At 43.6% G+C, this 19,762-nt stretch overlaps 7 protein-coding genes across 7 annotated transcripts; 3 read left to right on the top strand and 4 right to left on the bottom strand.

Moving 5' to 3' along the window:
• Positions 1 to 5,691: 5,691 nt before the first annotated feature.
• CANTADRAFT_24512 (uncharacterized protein) lies at positions 5,692 to 6,034 on the top strand (the record flags this gene model as incomplete). Its single annotated transcript, XM_020207142.1, has 1 exon — positions 5,692 to 6,034. A coding segment is annotated over exon 1 (200 nt), but the record flags the coding sequence as incomplete, so codon positions are not given.
• A 445-nt stretch (positions 6,035 to 6,479) lies between these two features.
• CCN1 (Ccn1p) lies at positions 6,480 to 8,174 on the bottom strand (the record flags this gene model as incomplete). The annotated part of the gene is made up of 3 exons (XM_020209159.1): positions 6,480 to 6,805; positions 6,959 to 7,283; positions 7,326 to 8,174. The coding sequence occupies 3 exons, from the start codon at positions 8,172 to 8,174 to the stop codon at positions 6,480 to 6,482; spliced, it is 1,500 nt and encodes a 499-aa protein (XP_020066768.1).
• Positions 8,175 to 9,380: 1,206 nt separating this feature from the next.
• Positions 9,381 to 11,003, bottom strand: CCT7 (chaperonin-containing T-complex subunit; the record flags this gene model as incomplete). Its single annotated transcript, XM_020208713.1, has 1 exon — positions 9,381 to 11,003. One exon carries the CDS (start codon positions 11,001 to 11,003, stop codon positions 9,381 to 9,383), a length of 1,623 nt encoding a protein of 540 aa, XP_020066767.1.
• A 164-nt stretch (positions 11,004 to 11,167) lies between these two features.
• MRPL36 (mitochondrial 54S ribosomal protein bL31m) lies at positions 11,168 to 11,656 on the top strand (the record flags this gene model as incomplete). Its single annotated transcript, XM_020206432.1, has 1 exon — positions 11,168 to 11,656. The coding sequence occupies one exon, from the start codon at positions 11,168 to 11,170 to the stop codon at positions 11,654 to 11,656; it is 489 nt and encodes a 162-aa protein (XP_020066766.1).
• Positions 11,657 to 12,109: 453 nt separating this feature from the next.
• CANTADRAFT_3729 (uncharacterized protein) lies at positions 12,110 to 13,942 on the bottom strand (the record flags this gene model as incomplete). Its single annotated transcript, XM_020208712.1, has 1 exon — positions 12,110 to 13,942. One exon carries the CDS (start codon positions 13,940 to 13,942, stop codon positions 12,110 to 12,112), a length of 1,833 nt encoding a protein of 610 aa, XP_020066765.1.
• A 523-nt stretch (positions 13,943 to 14,465) lies between these two features.
• On the bottom strand, positions 14,466 to 17,011 carry RCY1 (Rcy1p). Its single transcript, XM_020207141.1, has one exon. It carries the CDS (start codon positions 16,974 to 16,976, stop codon positions 14,514 to 14,516), a length of 2,463 nt encoding a protein of 820 aa, XP_020066764.1. The 5' UTR covers positions 16,977 to 17,011; the 3' UTR covers positions 14,466 to 14,513.
• A 211-nt stretch (positions 17,012 to 17,222) lies between these two features.
• CANTADRAFT_92886 (uncharacterized protein) lies at positions 17,223 to 19,572 on the top strand. The gene has a single exon (XM_020211966.1). The coding sequence runs from the start codon at positions 17,241 to 17,243 to the stop codon at positions 19,515 to 19,517; it is 2,277 nt and encodes a 758-aa protein (XP_020066763.1). The 5' UTR covers positions 17,223 to 17,240; the 3' UTR covers positions 19,518 to 19,572.
• Positions 19,573 to 19,762: the final 190 nt, after the last annotated feature.

Here is a 19,762-nt window from a genome sequence, read left to right as displayed (position 1 = left end):
TGACTTCGAGGCTTCATAGTTATCAAATTTGCATTCATCTAATTCTTTTGTCAAATCTCTAACCTTTGTCTCCCAGTATCTTAATTGCTCATTGCTGTACAATTTTTCTTCTAGCGTGTGAACCTTCGTACTCAATTCTTTGTTCACTCTCTTCAATGAATCATTCTCTTCATTGGTCACCAAAATCTCTTTTCTAAGTTTTTGGTAATCCTGGACTTCACTTGTACTTGAAATCTTAGATTGGTTGAGTTCAGACCTGATGTCATTAGATTCGGCTCTTTGATTTTCAAGGTGATCTTTCAATACCCTGTTTTCAAGTTTGAATTGTTCCAATTCACCTGTAGTATCTTCAAGCTTGTGATTGAGCTTAAGAACTTGTTCCTCTAAGTTATCCTTGGATTCCAAAAGTTGATCTCTTTGTGCTGTGATCTCATCCATGACTTGTTTCAACGAGGTAATTTGCTTAGTCAAGCTACCAATTTTTCTCTCGTTGATAACCTTATCGTTTTCAAGTTGTCTTGATTTTATTGTTAGATCATTAACCTTTACGTCTAATTCTTCTTCCTTGAGAAGAGTAGTTTCATAATCCCTTTGTAAGGTACCCTTTTCCCGCATTAAGTCTTCTAAATCTAGCTGAAGTTTCTTATTCTCCTTGACCAAACCAGTTTCAGTTTCCATTTTGAAATTGAGTTCTTTGTGCAAACCTCTAATCTCTTCTTTGTAATTTTCTGCAACTTCTTTATTATCATAATGTTTTGAGTTGTATGAGCTTCTATCGGAGAGATCTCTCAAGTTTTGTTTACATTTGTCTAATTCGAATGTCTTTTCTTGAATTCTTTCTTCCAATTTCTCCGATTCCTTTCTCAAATCTTTGAGCATGATTTGCGTGGTTCTAGATTCATCACGAGCCAATTTCAATTGATTTTTCACTTCTACCAATTCCCTTTGAGCTGCATCTTCATGCCTTTTGGAAATATTTACAGCAGCTTCTGCCAATTCCAATTTTTTGAAGTATTCATCTGATCTCTTTTTATAGAGTTCAATGCTACCACTAAGGTCTCTATTCTTACTGGATAAAGTATCATGTTTTACCTTCAATTGTGCTAGTTCATCCTCATAGTCTGAAACTGAAGTTCTGAATGACTGCCGTTTTGCTTCATACAATTCATCTTCTGACTCCCTTAACAAATGTTTGAGTCTAAGAATTTCACTTTTAGCAGTTGCCAATTCTTCTCTTGTTGATTTCAAGGTCTTTGTTATATCTTGATAAATATTCACAAACTCCTGGTTCGAGCCTGAGAACGATGTTGCAATAAAGCTGTTTCTTTTGAAGCTTTCACTTCTTGGCAAACCTCTAATTGCAGCTTCTGAATCAAAGTCTGGTGATAATACCTTTTCAAATCTTTGCTCCAATTCCCCAATTCTAATCTGAGATTCACGGTACTTGCTTTCATAATCAGTCGAGCTGTTGAGACCCCTCGTGGATTGCAATTTATTGAGTTTCTTCTGAAGTTCTATAGCATAATTTTCAGCTCGTTGTGAGCTTTGCTCTTCTTGTAGTAATTTATGCTTGAGAGTTTCAATTTCCTCGCGAAGTATATCGATTCCACCACTCAGATTGATACTCTCACCCATCGCAATCGACCTTCTGTTTTGCAGTGTATCAGACCTAATCGATCCATTGGACATTCTCTCTTTGAGCATTAAAAGTTCTTCAGATAACTTTCTGTTTTCAAACTTTTCTTTGCGCAAAGCAGCACTGTGTTCATTCAACTTGAGTTTAATATTGGCAAAATCTTCAACAAAAGAAGGTTCAGGTGGATAGTTCTCCTTTTCTATTTCCCTATCTTTCTGGGTGTTCTCCAATTCTTTCAATCTATTATTCAATAGAATAATTTTATCTGAATAATCGGACTTAGCCTTTGTGATGGTTTCACACTCCACTTTCAATTTTTCAAGCGAAGCCTTTATTGAAGTGTTTTCCTCTTTTGCAGAATTAAGATTTTTCTGAAGACTTTCGATCTCCTGCTGTCTTTGTAATTCTAGGATTTTCTTTTCTTTAATTTCGGCTTCTAATTGTTTTACTTGACCTATCTGGCCACGTAACCCATCTATTTCTTGGGTCAATTTTGCAACTTTGTCTTTGTTTTGCTTCACTTCTCTTGAATTCTGATCATGGTTAGAGTTTAATTCTCTGACTTTCATTTCGGATTCGGTTAATTGGCGCTTCAAGTCTGACATTTCATCTTCATGACGCTTAAAATTGGATCTGACTGATTTAATTTCTCTTTCTTTCAGTGTAATATTTGCAACATGAGTCCCAATTGTGGCCGTAAGTTCTTCGATCTGCTTGGATAATGATTCATTCTTGCTTGAAAATCCTTGACTAGTTGCTACATCTCTTTCCAATTGACTATTAGCATCTCTCAACTTTTTAGATTCAGACTCCATAGCGGACCTAGATGTTTCATGTTCGCGTTTTAATGAAGCAATCTGTTCGCTGTGGCCTTCCTTTTCCCTCTGTAACACCTCAATTTGGGCCTTTGTTGAAGCAACTTGTTCGATTGCTTCATCACGAGCAAGACGCAAAGCCGCCAACTCAGTGACCTTCTCCTCAAGACCTTTAGATGTTTTCGAAGATTCAAATTTTAATGCATCTAATTGCTCTTTGTAAGATTTATTCAATTTTTCAAGTTCGACCAATTTGGCCGCCAATTTCTTGATTTTCTCATTTGAAGTCTTCTCCTCTGTTTTGAGCTTTTCCAAAGAGTTATCCTTTTCCTTGATCAAGTTGGTAGTAGAGATAATTTCATCTTCTAACTTCTCAATCTGGTCCCTCAATTTGTTATTATCATTTTCAAGGTTTACCTTACTTTTCTCTGCATCCTTCAACTTGAGATTAACATTTTTGAGATTGTCATTCATCTCTTTAGAATCTAATACCTTGATAGATTCCTCCAACAATGGTTTAATATTTACGAACAAGTCTAACCAATGACTTGTGACCAATGACTCATCAACTTGCTTGATAGTTCTGGCAATTAATTGAGACGATTGAATTTCTTTGATTTTCTTTTCCATAGTTTTTCTTGCAGTAATTCCTCGAATCAAACTTTGCAAATCGGTGAAAATACTCTTCAAACTTAAATCTCTTAATTCTTCAAGTTTGCCTAAAATACCATTTTTGAAGAAAATCTTTGTGATACCGATCTTAAACGTATCCGGATCCAAGTTGATAAATTTTAAGATCAACTCACTGTTGGTTTTCATGTTTTTGGTGAATACTTCCTTGACATTGATGATGGCATATCTTTGATAGAAATCATCAAATGTCATCCTATTTGGATAACCAGCACGTGTAATACGAATACCTTCCAAAACACCATTACATCTTAATTGATGGAGGACTAAGGTCTTGTCGAACTTATTTGCTTTCTTCTCTAGGTTGGGCAAAATACACCGAACGAAGTGAGGTTCTGTTCTCTCTAGCTGCTCCATAAGATTTCCAAGCTGATCCTTATGCTTCTGAGAAGCTGTCTTCAATCTTGGTCCACCTCTCTTGTTGGATGGTTCAGCAATTAAATGCTCATCATTCTTGACCAATTCGACAACAAAGTCATTAGTCGAGGATGGTAACAATTTCAAAACATTTTCGTTGACAGGATCAGTATTCTTTTGTAACCAATTGTCAACATTATACTCCACTTTCCCTGCATAATGATGAATAATGAAACCACTTTTCAATTTATTCTCTTGAAATTTGGCAGATTTACCCTTGCCCCAATTGCTTGACAACTTCTCCATAAATGATTTATCGGACGATTTAGGAATGACACACTCTTCATCCAAAATCTTAAGTACACCCATTGGATTCTTTGTTTCTATCAAGTCAATTGTTGGTTGCAAATCTTGGCCGAAGTCAATGAATTCCCATTGGATATCCTCTCGTAAATATTCACTTTGTTCTAATATAAATGAATGATGGTTGAAAAATTGTTGAAGTTTCTCATTAGTATAATTAATGCACAACTGTTCGAAGGAATTGACATCAAAAATCTCAAAACCAGCTATATCCAAAACACCGATGAAATTGAGCAGATCGTTATCGCTGGATGAATCAATTTGTAAATTTTCATTGATCTTAGCAATGATGAACTGAAAAATCTTTTCGTAAAGATGTTTGGCAAAAGCATCAATGGCATATTTCACTTCTGACGGTCTTTTGGACTTCTGCACGTATTCTCTACCGGCCTTTACCTTTGGTCGTATTAAGTTGTTAACAAAATCCTGCTTCTCAATACCAAGCAATTTCACGATTACTTCAATTGGAGAATCATTTGTGAAGTTTGCCTGATCAGACTTCCAAGACGTAAAGTCCAAATTACCCAAATGCAAAATGACTGCCAATAACTTGAAGATGTTATTGATTTCTGGGGTAGAGAACCCCATTATGTTGAATGCTTCTACCAATATATTATATTCCTTCATGTCATCCACATGGGGGATATCGATTTTGGAATTGGAAAGATATTTGTAGGACGAAATATCTTTGCTGAGGTTCAAGTTCGATAACTGATCGGAACCCTTTAAGAATTGGTAGAAAACATGGTAGTTTCTCTCTTGGTCGGCTTGGCCCACTACTCGTGACTTTTCGAGTAAGTAGTAGTCGATGTTGGCACCATTGATAGCACCTTTGGGGGAGAAGAATATCCTGATGAATTTCCCGAATCTGGAGGAGTTGTTATTCTTGATGGTCTTGGCGTTTCCGAAACTTTCCAATATCGGATTTGCCTGAAGGATTTTTGTATCGATGTTGTGGGAGCTTGTGGGCAGGGGCAGAGGCAGGCCCAGCAAGAGAGGTGAACCTGTGGTGGATGCGGCAGAGTGGGGAGTGATAGATGACAAGTACTGGATGATTTTCTTTGTGTTTTCGGTCTTTCCCGCACCACTCTCACCCGTGACCAAGATGGACTGGTCCTTTCTGTTGGAAAGAAGGTTTCTGTAGGTGCCTTCGGCAGTAGCGAAGATATGGGGAGGCGGCTTGTCGAAGTCGTGGGAGTGGTGCTTCTTGAGCACCTTTGTGTCATAGATGGGTAACGACTTGTAGGGGTTGATGGCCACCAAAAAGAGCCCCGAGTAGGTGTAGATCATGTCGTCGTTGTACCTCAAGTAGAGGTTGTACACCACCAGCGGCTCGTTCAAGTGGGTCAACTCGGCCATGTCATCACACTTGTTGAACTTGGCAGGATTGCAGTTCTCCAATTGGTTCTGGGGGACCACCTGGTGCGTTTCCAGGTTGCCGTTGACCACGGTGACTTTACATGTGCCGTCGTTGTTGTAGTCGGTGATGTAGCCTTTGGTAAAGAAGTTGTGGGAGTCGGGGACCCACACCCAGTTCTTGGAGTTGAAGCCGTCGTCCTCAGTCGACATGGTTGTAGGCGGTGGAGGCTAGGGTCGATGTGTTTTCTGGTAGACGCTATCGTGTCGTAGATTCCTTAACAAAACAGACTGGCAACGGAGTGTCAGGTGACCAGATCGGTGTTTACATTCGCGTCGCGGGAGACGGAGGGGTGAGGTGGAATACGACAGAGTTAAAAGTATAACACGAGAGTGGTACAACAGTGCTACGACAGTGGTACCAAGTGGTACTACCGTAGCAGGTGTGCTGTAGAACAGCCCTTGCGGTGGTGGCGCCTTTTGTCTCGCTACAATGGCCCTTTTGACGGGTAGCCCCTACGGAGTAGTCCACGGGTTCCGCTCCTGCAGACACCACCGAATTACACGCAGGTACATTGATCTAGATATTGTTGCATCAGACAGGCTGGAATTGGTTATTGTTGCAGAAGGTGTGAGTAGGGTCTGGAATTGGTCAGTGGCGCCGATTGTGAAATCAAAGGTAAACTTTCATGATTGACAAGTGGAATAAATAGAAGATGGAATTCTGCCAAACGTAAACTTTTTGATTAAAGATAAGTTGTTAAAATTAGAGGCATGGAATTTTAACTTTTTAATGGGGACAAGAGGTAAAAGCTAGATAGAACTTGTAATTTTAAATCCCTTTTCGGCTCTTAATGTAGAATGGCTCTCCTACTGGCCACTTTAGGCACAATAATTTGTGCTCCCGTGGAATAGACTGGTTTCATCGGAAATTGTTTAATTAAAACTGGATCTGGTGGCTGTGGCTAGAATGGACGTCTAAGCTCACTGCTAGATGTCAGTTTGATTTTAATCCCTGAATTTACATGAAAATTTACAGGCATAGTTAAGTATCCATAATTCCAGTATCGATCAATGCGCTAAGGTCCTCGGACCGAGCAGTAACCGCAATCTTTTCAAAATTACTCCAGCAATTCACTTGATTCTCGGAAATCTACAATCTTCTCTCGGAGCATCTACAATGATTCTTAACCTCCTTTCATTAATACATAACCCAACGCGAAGAACTGAAAAAGTGCCGTAGCACATGCAAATACATCTCATCATACATGCATTACTGGCGACGGCCAGGCAGTAGACTCCGAAGTTCCGCTACTATTGGCATTCAAAGGCGAGAACTCGGTACTACTGTTTGCTGTACTTGTCAAACGATGAGGGGGTGGGGGTGGAAGAGCATGATTATGCTTAGCGATATTGCTATTGTAGGAAGCAGTGTAGTTGGATGGTTTACCCTTCGATATTCTTCTCTTGCTGTTGCGCACAATGCTGGATGTTGCGCTGGAAACTGACGCAAGAGAATTGGAATGCACGGGCGTAACACATACCGAGCTGCTTCTCTTATTAGAAAATACTGAATATTGGGAGGTGGCTGAAGGGGGCGTGATAGGAGGCATTCCGTTTTCGTAAAGATTTAAATTTAGGATGGATGTGGAGTGAAATGGATGGACGGGTGTGGTATTAGGAGACCCGGCCGACGAAGAACAAGGTGACGAAGATGTGGACGAAGATGTGGACGAGCGACGTTGCTGGCCGCGCAAGTCCATTTGGACCTCGGATTGGGGAAACTGGAGCAAGATCTCCGAAAGCTGGACGAGTTTGGGGTCCAATACCTCCTGGTCCATCACCGACTGCTGGCTCTCATATACCGAGGAGATGACGTAGGTGAATCTTTGGTGGAAGTTATTGATCACCTGAATCACCCCCAAGTTTTCGTATTTCTTGGAGAGCACTTCGGTGGTTTTGCTGAACTGGATGATAAACACCAATGCGATTTTCTTGATTTGTTGGAGCGCGTTTTCATCGAGGCCGCTGAGGAATGCACCGTGGACTTCTGGCTGTCTGTTTTCCTCTTCATCAGACGCGATGTCGGTGAAGTCACTGTCGTGGACCGAGCCGGAGTCGTCGTACATGTCGTCTTCAGCGGGAGGAGGCGGTTTCTTGTGGAGGGTTCTTCTCATCAAGTCGCGCAAGCTTTCGGAGGCATTGGGGATCTGGAGCATGGAGCATGCCAACAAGTTGGCGGTGATGGACACCAAGGACGTGGGCATCGACAAGAAGAACTTGTCGTAGAGCGACAACTCGCAGAGAAAGCGTCCCACCACGGTGATGGCCGACAACGACGAGTTGGGCGAGCCAGGCCCTCCCGCCACTGACTTGTTGTATTTACAGGGGGTGGTGGTAGCAGCGAGGTTGGAGTGGGAAATGGCCAACTGGAGGCAATCTTCCAAGTTGGGATGCGAGAGCGACCACTCGAGGGTGCTCAAGATGTGCATTTCCATCTGGATGAACATCTCCTCGTCGTAGGCGCTTCTGCACATGATGGTCAACTCCTTCAAGGTGGGCACCCTCAGCTTCTTGTCCTCGTACTTGGCGGCGATCCAGAGTGCGGTGCACCCCACCAACTGGTAGTGGCGCTTGAACACTATACGCTTGGCGCAGTAGCGGTCGATCACGTTCAAGCAGAGAAAAAGCGTCTGGGGCTGGAGCTTGAACGACGAATGCAACTCGATCAAGAAGTCGAGCAAGAACGGTCTCATGAACCACTGGATTTCGGGCTGGAGGTCGATCATGGCGGGGTTGACCTGGCTGACGGCCTCAAGCCGTGCCAATGCCAAAGTGATGTCGTGGGTATATTCACTGGTGAGTTTTTTGTTGGCCTGGGCTTCAAGAAGCTCAAGCATAATGCTGTAGGGCTTGGGCCTCACAGGAGGGGGCCCGTACTTCTTGTGGGCGAGCATGGCTTCAAAGGATAAGGAAGGAAGGAATGAACGAACGAATGGAGGAAGCGGGACTCAAACACTGTTTTTGCAAACCGAGGGGCCTAAATTGGTTTTATAGCATGGCCCTGATGAGTGTCTGGCTTTCTTTTTCTACAGGAGCGCTACGCGTCGTGGACGCGGCTTGCAGCCGTCGCGGAACCTCAGTTGCGCCAGCGGCCTGTGCAGGCGCCCACTACTTTAGTGCGATTGCACTTACACGAGAAAGTACGACACGGACACAATTGGGCCACTGGCTGGGTGTGCTGCAAACCAGCGCGACCGCGCCGAAGGAGCGCGGTCGCGGGGGGGATTTGCCGGAGGGGTGGGAGAAGTGGTGGTGGGAGTGGTGGTGGTGGTGGTGATACTGGCAGTGGTGGTGATGGTGGTGGTGTGCTACTGGTGGTGGTGGGCTGGTTCTGTTGAGAGAAGCTTCGGTGTTCTGGTGCATTCACGTTGTCACACCGACCCCCTTTCTGGCTTTGTCTGACACACGATTGTCTGCGACAATACCACCGCCAGTTCCTTGCAGCCGCATGGCAGTTTTTCCATTTGGGGACGCGAAAGCTATTTCTAGGGAGGTTGGCCGCGGGCTGTTCCCAAACCAGCGGCAATGTGGACGCGGGCGAGGACTCGAGTCACGTGCCCGTCCCAAACGGGCCTGCCGTGGCCCAGAAGCATCCGCAGCCTCCTGGCACAATACAACACGCAACGCTCTGGGCCGATTGTTGGCTTGACGTGGTGCTGCTGAAGTCCGCCCCATTGACACCAATGGAGAATGTCGCAGCCACCACCAGCCCTTGGCTCCGTCAACCTCCCTTGGCTCCGTCAACCTCCCTTGGCACTCTTCCCCTGGCCTTTGGCACCTCCTCCCTGGCCCCTCTTGCTACCACTCCCCCACGCTCGGCGCACACCCCCTGTAGCTCCTGGCGGAGAATCCCCGGACTCCTGCCGCCTGCACCGCACCGACCCCTTCGTCCTTACAACCGCCTTTGGCAGGTTTCGCTACATGCGTGTCATCTTTACACCTGTACCCCGGTTATATCCAGTACATTATCTATATATACGAGTAGGCGGCACGGTATGGAATGGTATGCACGCTATGCACTGCTTCCCCATAGCATTCTCCACTATGCTCTCACTTGCAATTTACCTTCACTTTACCTTTCTGGCGTTGCACCTTCTCTCCTAATACGCACCTCTGCCCCTTCCGCCCTCTTGCGAGTCCTCGTTCTTGATGGTCTCGTCCACCGACAACAACAAGTTGGCAGCCTCGGTGGCCGACTCCAATGCATTAATCTTCACCAACGCAGGCTCCCAGATGAAGCTGGCCATGTTGTTGCCCACATTTTCTCTCTGGAAGTCGATCCCGTACCATATCTCGCCCTTGGCGTGCGCACTTCTCAACTTGTTCAACAACTCAATGCCATCCAATCCGGCATTTTCACACAACTGTCTGGGAATCACCTCGAGCGCCTTGGCGTACCCGTTGATGATTAACTGCTGCTTGCCAGCAACGGTACGTGCATAGTCTCTCAAGTACTTGGACAATTCCATCTCGATGGCTCCTCCTCCAGCAACGACGCTGTTGTGGCTGACTGCTCTCTTGACAATCATGATGGCATCATGCAACGATCTCTCTACCTCGGCTATGACCTGCTCGGCTCCTCCTCTCAACACCAAAGTACATGTCTTGGCCTCGGGACACCCCTTGAAGAAGTTATATCTTTGAGACCCGATCTGCACTTCTTCGAAGTTGGCACATGTACCCAAGTCGTCAGAAGTGATGCCTGAACACGTAGACAAAATCCGTCCGCCAACGGCCTTGAGCACTCTGTCCATGTCCTCGCTGGCCACTCTACCAGCACAGAAGATGTTTCTATCAGCAAAGAACTGGGTGGCCAAATCACCAATAGGCAACTTGGACAACACTATGTTGGCACCAGTAGCAGCAATGGCTTCCAACTTGTTGAAAATGATTTTCCATTCGGCATCGACCACGTCCTGGTAATCCTGGACTTGTTCCACACGAACCTCGGCGTTATCTCTTTCAGCCTTCAATTCCAACTCCACGTTCAAACTGACGATTTTGGGGTCGGTGAATCTCTTGGGCTGTTGCTCAAACCCAGCGTAGGAGAAGGTCTTCTCAAATGCAACACCATCCACAAAGATGGAGTCTTCCATGGCACCACCTGGAACTTTCTTGATACCGATTAAGTTCTCGTCCAAATCGTTTTGATCCAAACTCAACACGGCATTAACCACCATCTGGGTGAAAAATTCGGAGTTCTTACTGATAAGCTTGGAAGACATAGCGGTGGTAGCACAGCGCTCCAATAATTGACGGAATTCTGCCGGATCATCTTTTTTAACTTCGACGGCCAACTCTTTGATCTTTGCCACTGCCAATTCGTTGGCTTTTCTTAAACCACGAGTGATGAAATGGGAAGAAATACCATCCTCGATAAAGGTCTTAGCTTCCTTTAACAACTCACCAGCCAAAATGGTGACAGACGTAGTACCGTCACCAACTTCGGCGTCTTGGGCTCTGGATATATCCACCAACATCTTGGCGGCAGGGTGTACGATGTCCAACAACTTCAAGATGGTGGCACCGTCGTTGGAAATGGTGGTCTTACCGTTGGAGCTGACAATCAAAATATCGGAACCAAAAGGTCCCAAGGTAGGCTTCAAGGTATCCTGGATTGCCAAACAGGCGTTGATATTATTCAAAATTTGACCCTTACCTTGGGAGGCATCGGTGCCTTCTTTCAACACAACAATCGTTGGAGTTTGCGATGAGAACGCCATATTGAATCACGAAAAGCTGTGGATTGTGGTGGGTGAAGAGGTAGTGATGGTGAAGAATTGTCGCCATTATGAGACTGGATATGGAGGATTTGGCGGTGCGCGCACGTCTTTTCAGTGAATTTTTTTGACGCCATTTCTGAGCCTACCACCACTACTCCATCACCATGTTCGGCACCAAGTTAGAAACCACCGCCTCTGTGGTGAAGACCTTCACCAGAAACATCTCTGGTAAGGGACACGTGCATTTGTCCAACAGAAGAGTCATGAGAAAAATCGAAATGGGCAAGGCCCGTCCTGCCATCTTCTACCAGTTCGACACCTTGGTGGAGCTTAGTGACGGCTCTGTCATAAGAAGAAGGTCGCAGGCGCCCAAGGACGAAATCAGAATGATCACCGACCAAAGAAATAGTGAATTGTGGAATCCTAACCGTTCTGACTTGTTCACTGGTGACTTATCCACCGGAAAGATCAGTAAGTTCAAGCAAAGATTCGCTGCATTTGAAACCGAGCCTGAAACCATACCGAAGGAGGAAGTCAAGAGTGACGAACCTAGAGCTAAGAAGGTGGATGACTTGATCGAGATGATGGGTCACAACGCCCAAGAGATCAAGGGTGGTGTATTATACGACAAGAAGAAGAACAGAAGAAGATAGAGTGGGTATTCCTGTGACGATACGGTATACATGTTACCCTTCATGAGTAAATTCTGGGTCTCGTCTGGTTCATCATTCATGAACTTGTTGGCATATGAGTTAATCGTCACTTGTTAGCATTCGATTAACAATACGGTTTTTCTTTCATGACAAGTTCTGGACCTCGTCTAGCACCAGATATAGCTAGCTTCGTCCTCCTGTATATATGTATAGCTATCTATAAATTTCCTAATGTAAACCCTGTATGCTTAGTTCCTCCATGAACTACTCAACTTTTGTCTTATAGTGACGCGATGCTTCACTAGAATACTTTGCAATGCTCAGCTATTTTGCTAGCAAACCAGGTGGTTAGTTATTCCAATGAAAAACTTCCAAGTTTCTAATTCAGAAATGGAAACTATTGTTTTCGGTTCTGAATGATTTAAAATGTGAGAATCTTACGAGCCTTTTCGACTACTGTTCGTTGACTTCTTTGGAGATCATCTTGCTGATTTCTTGCACAGAGGCTCCCAAAAATCTCATCTCCTCAATACTCCACTTGATAGTATCAATATCCGACTCCTTGATCGACTGCCTGGCAATAATGTCCAAGCACTTTCTTCGGCCCCCAGTAGAAAGAACCATGAACCGTTTAAATTTGTTTGGAATTCCATACTTCTCGAAATTGAACATCTTGCTGTACTTGTCTGACTGAAATGCATTTGACTTCCCATCTAGGGAATTGATTCGAAGATACATCTTTTTTCCAGCACGGGTACTAATAAACGTGGTCAAGTAGTCAACTATTGATACAGTGAGGGACTCTAATGCAACATCGTCTGCCGAAAGCTTCAAAAACTTGATGTATAACTCATTGAAAAATGGTCCATAATCTTCAATATTATCTGTTCTGAGTATCTCGTTGAAGATTCGAGTGTATGCCAGTTTGGAAACACTTATATCAGTATTTCTGACCATGGTAAGACATTGGTCCATATTATCTTCTTGCTGCAATAATTTATCTATAATGTAGTAAAACTCGTGGTGAGACAACCCGTTCTTTGACTTGAAAATAATGCCAAGAATTCGTTCTGCTGCTCCTTCATTATTCTGATGCATGAATGCCTTGAATAAAGACGAATATACCAGCCTGGGTAAGGGGGTGGCAAGCTTTGGAATCAACTTGTTGAATTCAGATTGGAAGCCAGGCCTGGTTCCATAAAACTCAACCAATATTTGTAGTATATCCTGGTTAGCTTCTCTTAAATGCAATGGTATGGAGTTAATCACCCTGAGCATGGTTTCGCTATCTGTCAACTTCTCGAAAAATACCCGGAGAGCAGGAAGACAAACTTCGGTGACTATAATGTGGTCAAACCAAATGGATAAAGCTGTTTCAGAAAGTCCACATTCGAGATTCACCAAGATGTAGTTCAAGAGCATTTTCTGTGCTTCCTGTGACTCTTTTTCCAAAACCGCAGAACGTTCCAATCTCCCAAGAAGCTCGTTGGCAAAGAAGATGGATTTGGGATTTTCTATGAAGTACTCAAGTAATTTTGGGGCTAGAGAGGAGTCGATTATGGTGGTCCCATATTCGTCCAATAGTTTCAAGATGGTGTAGACATTGTATGAGTGGTAGACGTCCTTATCTATCATTAATGAGGTAATTACTTGGCGAACGGTCTCGGCGCTGATGGTGATTCCATGCTGGGAGAACTGCAACAAGTATGAGCTGCTGACCATTGGTTCACCCGATGTTGTGGAGAGCCTCACCAAGATGTCGCTGAGAGTGATCTGTAACTTGATGGCGTCAAGTTTGGTTTTTTGAGAGATGATGAAATCCAAGTCGGTCACGATTGGAGCAGAAAGTATGTCCAGCTTTTGCATTTCTTGGAGCACGGCCACCACGATATGCAGCTTGCCAGCCAATAGTAAGGTGCAGATGTCATTGAGGATAAGCACTCGTATGGAGCTGGAGTGGTGATAATGGTGGAACAAGAATGAGATCATACCCTTGTTGATTCTGGGATACTGCATGAGATCCTGCAAAAAGGTGGATGGAGACTTTTCGTAGAACTCGTAACATTTCAATGCTGACCACGAGAATTTGTTTTTGCTTCCTAGCATCTGGTATGCTTGGGATAGCCTCTCGAATGAATGAGTGTCGAGCTCTGCCTTGGTATCATCGATGACGGGTATTGGTTGATGTGATAGTTTGACTTTTCTGGGAAGGGCCTTCGTGTTGAGGTGACGTAGAGACGGCTTCGGCCAGTGCCGTATACGGGATGGGATGTTAAATCGAATCATGGTGTTTGAATTGTAGATGAGAAAAATTTAAGTATGAGACTGTACCGGGTCCGCGATGTTAGAATCGTGCGAGTGTGCGTGGAGGTTGAATTAAAATAAGTGGTCACTGAAGCATGTCTAGAAGGCACAGGTTCTAGTCTCGGGTAGTTAAAGATACCAGAAAGCTGTGAATTTGGAAGTTTGGCTTTTCCCGGTTTTTTTATCTAGCAGGGCTATAATTTGATGGGTGCAAAATAGACGGACTTAGTGTAACAAAAAGTGAGGTCAAATCACTAAATGATCGTAAAGCTTTGTTTTAAATTAGAGCAGAATAGATAACTGGACATTTCTTCAAATAGGTGAACAAGTGATAATATGAATTATAATTTACGGGGTTAGTAGGTTTTCCCATCGTTTTGACAAAATTTTGGAATTCTCAACTTGATTTGGAAGAATACCACCGCCCTAAAAGTAGCGAACCAGACATTTAATTTGGGTCAAACAATACTTTCTATCACCACCTACATCTTAATTTAAATGCTAAGGTTGTATATATTGCAGATATTCAATACATATTTACAGTTCTTGAAGCTTAAACAATAGTGCAATCTCCCAAGCCGAAACCATACATGACCTTCTCAACGTGTTTTCTGATTTGTGGCCAATCTTGTCTCCTTTGAACAAATTCGTAGATTTCTTCTTGTCCAAATATACCATTAAATTTGGACAAATCGCTAACAAGCTTTCCAATGGCCTTTGAGTCAGTTCCACCAATCAAGTAGATGTTTCCGACTTTCTTCAACGATTGGTACAACGGCAAAACCATTCTTTTGTTCGATTTGATGTGGGCCACCATGAAATCATAGTACAAATTAAGATCGGAAATCAAATTGGTCGCACCTGTCACTGAAATAGTGTTGTTCTTCATAGTTTTAACGATGATTTGGAAAAATCTCTCTGCAATTTCCTGTTGGAAAACTTCAACTATCGATTTGTCAGCGCTGTCTACTAACAAGTCAATATTATCGTCCAAAATCTTGACAGCCTTTTTCGCAGCTTCAGTAGGCCCTATTGACAATGCAGTATTTGGAGCAGCATTGTAATCAGCGTCCACAGAGTTAGTTTTGTAAACATGATCGATTTCATTGACTAAGACTTCAATACCGACATTGAGTCCGTCAGCCACATACTTATCGACTAAGGCTTCAAGCTTCTTCTTGTTCTGCAAGGAGGTATTGAAAATAGAGTTTTCATGCTTAAAGATGTTTCTATTGATCAATTCTTCTTTGTAGAATATATCTATCATTTGAATAATTAAGTCTGCCATGTTGATTAATTCGAAAAACAACCCAATTGGCTCGTTGAAAGACTCATTATGTGATTCGGTGTACGTTGGAGATGCTGGATTATAGGTCTGTAAATATTGCAATGCTCTTTCAAAACCTGGTCTGATGTGTTCACTTCCAATTGTATCAAGTACGTGTACGAAAATGCCTTGCATGCTTGTGAAAATTTCATCCTTCAATGCTGCAATGGTAAATGATTTGAAACGGTAGAGTCTTTGAAGGGAGGTTCTTGCTTCATTGAGGGTTTCCAATACCAAGCTAGGACTCAATGTCTTGTTCAAAGATTTGATGTTTTCAGATAAAATTTGGGCTTTGGCTTGTATCTCTGAATAATTCTTTTCGTCAGTTGCCTCAGAATTCTTTCCAGAAGAATTATTGGTATTGACTGTGAACACTTTTTTGAAACTTGTCAAGAAATCATTTTTGGTTTCCACTTTAACATGCTTGAGGATATTTTGGGTTGTTTCTGCTTCTCTTTTGGATATGTCTTCTTTCCATTCAAGAATATGGGCTTTGGAATTGGCTTGGAAGAAAACTGCCTCTTCCCTCATGTGTTCTACCACAAATGATTCATACAGCATGTCGAATAACTCCGTTACCAATTGGTGATAGCTCTCACCCACATTTTCATTGGGCTTCAACAAAGCAATAAAGTCTTCGGTCATGAGTTGATAAATCGTTGGAACTACCGTCAAGTATAAATTCTTCAGTTTTGAGGCGTCGATAAGAATCATGAGTAATTCCTTGACTTGGTTGGAGATCAACTCCTCACAAACCTTGTACATCATAGGGACAGATTGAGGGAATATGAGGTCGATCACCTGCGCCTGTTGATTGAAAATCGCAGCTAGATCTGCTATTAATCGTTTGAATTCTGGTTCGTTAAGCTCGTACTCACGATCTTCTTCAGAAACCGGGCTATCGTCTAACTGAATCTTTTCGATCCCATCTTCAACATGGGATTCTTTCCAACCTACTGGCTCGAAGAATTTGGAGGCATCGAAGGTTTCGGGATTGAACAATTCGCTTTCTTCGTTGTCGAATATGCTCTTTTGAAGGAAGAAGTCGATGAGGGTCTGTTGGTTCTTTAGATCGATCAAAATCTTGACAAACCGCTTAGTGACTTCGTAGTCTTGGATGTCGAAGTGGATTTCCAACTCACGGAGCAAGGCGTTCTCGAAGATCTCAAACAAGGCGTTGATCTTGTCGCGTATGACTTCTCTAGAGTCGTCGATGTAGTCGATTTTGTTGTACATGATGAGGTTGTTCAAGATCTTGGCCTGGTCTTCGGGGGTGGTGAAGTCTTTGAAGATCTTGAGCTGATCGTACGATTTGTTTCCGAGCAAGTCGACGTAGTAGGGGTAGAGGCTCTTATGGATCTTGAGGAGCTGGAACTGGGCCAACTTGGGGATCTTGACCACGCTGTTGACACAGATGAGGGGGTTTTCAAGGTCGTGGATCTCCCCTGGCGTCAATGGACGTCCGTGCCCGTCCCTGGGCACTTGGGCCGTCTGCCACACCTTCATGGCCCGGAGACGGGCCACCCACACCTCGGGATCACTCACAGTCCGGTAGGTGTTACGCGACACCTGCCCAAAGCTCAAGAGGTCCTGGATGGGGAGAAACCCGGCAATGGCTTTGGCCACCAGCACCGGGATCACGTCGGGATTGTAGACGTCGATGTCTGTGTTCCAGATCACTTGTGCCATCGATGGTGACGCTAGCTCCACACAGTGAATGTATCGGTTATGGTCGAGTGCACGCAGCGACTTTCACTATCACCATTTGTCGCACCGCACGATGAGTGAATGCTCACTACCAGAATAGCGAGGCCCAGAGAACTTCCCATTACCACACCAGAACAACTTAGATGTGCAATGTATAGACTATGGCGGTACTCCTGGGGACGATCCTCCCGAATACGTGCCCCCATGCTCGGCAACACTGCTGGGCGCTTGAGGCAGGCGGTGGCCATGTCCACCCGCCAACAGCCACCCACCACAGGCTTGCAGGGCATCGCCGGCTTCTTGAAGAACTTGATTGTGAAAGAGTCGCAGGCGTTGTCAGAGTCCATCAACCGCAACTTGGACTCGTTGGACGAAGACACTCACACTGCGGACCTCGAACCCAACTTGAAAAACGACCTTGCCAAGATCTTGGACACCAACCACAAGCTCTTCATCATGTTGACGTACAGCCCGCTCCTCATCAACCCCGAGAGCTACCTCGCGCTCTACGAGCAGTTGGAAAACCCGCTCGACAACGCCCTGAAGACCCTCCTCATCAGAAGACTCTTGTTCCACAGACAGTACGAAAAGTGCTGGAAAATCTGCTTGGAGACCTACACATCGCTCACCGACCTCGAGGACTTCTTGGACGTGGCCTTCCAGGCGTTTGAGGAAAACGACAACCTTGCATTTGGCCTACTCGAGTTGCTCATAGCTTCCCAGACCGAAGAAATCAACCCGGGGTTCAGAAACCACATCGTGGACATCTGTAGCTTGAAGTACAAGATCAGCAAAGAATGGATCCAGCTGAACTTGTCCTTGTGGCTTGAGCTCGATAACCTCCAGAACATCGAGGACTTTTCTGCGTTCAAGGCCTCATATAACATCAACGACAGGAACTCCCAGATGCTATACCTCAAGAAATTGTTCGAAACCATTCAGCATAACTCACCAAACCAACAAGAAATCGCACACTTGATACAGGAACATGGGGATATCACGAAGTATCCGGGCTGGCTTTCTGTGGTGGGTCCACAATTTGCACATTCATCTAATTTTCCGTTCCTGAAGGAATGGAAAACTCCCATGATAGCTACAGCATTATCTAAGTACGTGGAAACCCTTGCAGACTCCACCAATTTGAATGCAAATGATGTGGTATACCTCATTAGGTCCAACCCCAATTTTGATGCCTACCAAACCTACCAGGCATACCATAAGAATGGCAAAAAATCCAACAAGTACATCATCAACTATCTCTTGTCTAAATTGAATGAGGCTGGAACCATTGAACAGATCAACTCCGTACTTGCGGAACATTTCCAAGTACTCGACGACTCACCTTTAATTAAATCAATAAGCCGTGTATACGTCGAGTCACACCAAAACTTTGCATCGTGTTTCAAGCAATTGAACTCATTACCACAAGATAGGAAGGAAAAACTCATTCCTGAATTTCTTGACTTAGCATTTTCATCACCCATCCCAATTCATGATGTCCACAAATTAATTAAACAATTGCATTTCTCATACAACCCAAAAGGAATCAGGAATGTGCTACGCAAAGTAGCCAACGGAGAATACCCAAGAGACGAACAACTTCATTTTTACCGCTTGTTAGCATCTGATGATCAATTACTTTCCAAGCAAATGGTGCTAGAATTGTTCAGATCGATGCTATTGCGATCCAATATATACGAACACACGTTGATCGGAGATATGTTTGAAAAGCTCTTAGAACTTACGCTTCGTAAAGAGGTTATTTTGGCGAGAAGCGAAGGATCCAATCAGAAGTTCCACCATGACATTCAAAAATTACTTTTCTTTGCTACTTCCAAGGAAAAGGCAGATTTCCATAATGCTCTTCGAGCTTTTGGCCAAACCATTTCACTAATGGAAGCCAAGAATATTGCTACGGTGATCTACAGTATCAACGAACGATTCCAAAGCGGTCAATTTACGTTCGTGACTTCCGTATATGGTAAAGATTACATAATGAATAATTTAATGTTGGAAGTCATGAGGTTTGTTGAACGCTCTGGAGATTCCACTTCGGGGATATTGAAAATGAGGGACATAATTTCGACGTTGAATGATTCCAATTCTCAGAAGGAAGCACTTGCCACAGCGCAGTCATCATTATTTAAATTAATGATCAAAGATGATCCCACAAAGGCAGTGAAACTTCTACAACTTTATCAAACCACAAAAGCAAAGCTATCGGGGAAAATTACTTTTATGATCCTTGGAATTTTGACTTCACCGAAGTTGGATATCAATCAGAAGATACAGTTTTTCAAATCATTCTTAGATAAATTGAAAGAATATGGATACAATTATAGAATTAGACAAGTTATTATTCATCAAGTGATGAAGGTTTTAAGAGATGACAAGTTAAAACTTTCACACGATTCAAAAATCTGGTTGTTTGGGATACTTCAAGAAGTTAAAGGAACCAAACGGGTAGTTGAAAAACTGATCAAGCAAAAGAGAAAGGCCCAAAATTCAAGGGCAAGTAATTAGGGAACAATCATAGAATACTGTATATATTGTAATATAGAGCAACAAAGGATTTTGCACTTTCTGCCTTATAGTTATCCGTATATTCGCTAAACCAGGCTATTTATTGTAAACAGTAAATGCCATAAAGTCGAAAAGCACAAAGTTCAAAGTCGTGCGCAAATCAATCATAATGGGTCAAAACTCAGCAGCCTTTTTTGGGCAACTTGTGCATCCGAAGGCAGGTGATTCAATCGAAAGAAACAAAG

Source organism: Suhomyces tanzawaensis, assembly GCF_001661415.1.
Source record: "Suhomyces tanzawaensis NRRL Y-17324 unplaced genomic scaffold CANTAscaffold_1, whole genome shotgun sequence".
NCBI lineage: Eukaryota > Fungi > Ascomycota > Pichiomycetes > Serinales > Debaryomycetaceae > Suhomyces > Suhomyces tanzawaensis.
The sequence above is the reverse complement of the archived record's forward strand: the minus strand, read 5'-3'. Positions and strand labels throughout refer to the sequence as shown.

What these genes read in the sequence shown, in the direction of transcription:
- RCY1 (XM_020207141.1), bottom strand. Translation starts at nt 16,976, where the DNA reads ATGGCACAAGTGATCTGGAACACAGACATCGACGTCTACAATCCCGAC.
- CANTADRAFT_92886 (XM_020211966.1), top strand. Translation starts at nt 17,241, where the DNA reads ATGTCCACCCGCCAACAGCCACCCACCACAGGCTTGCAGGGCATCGCC.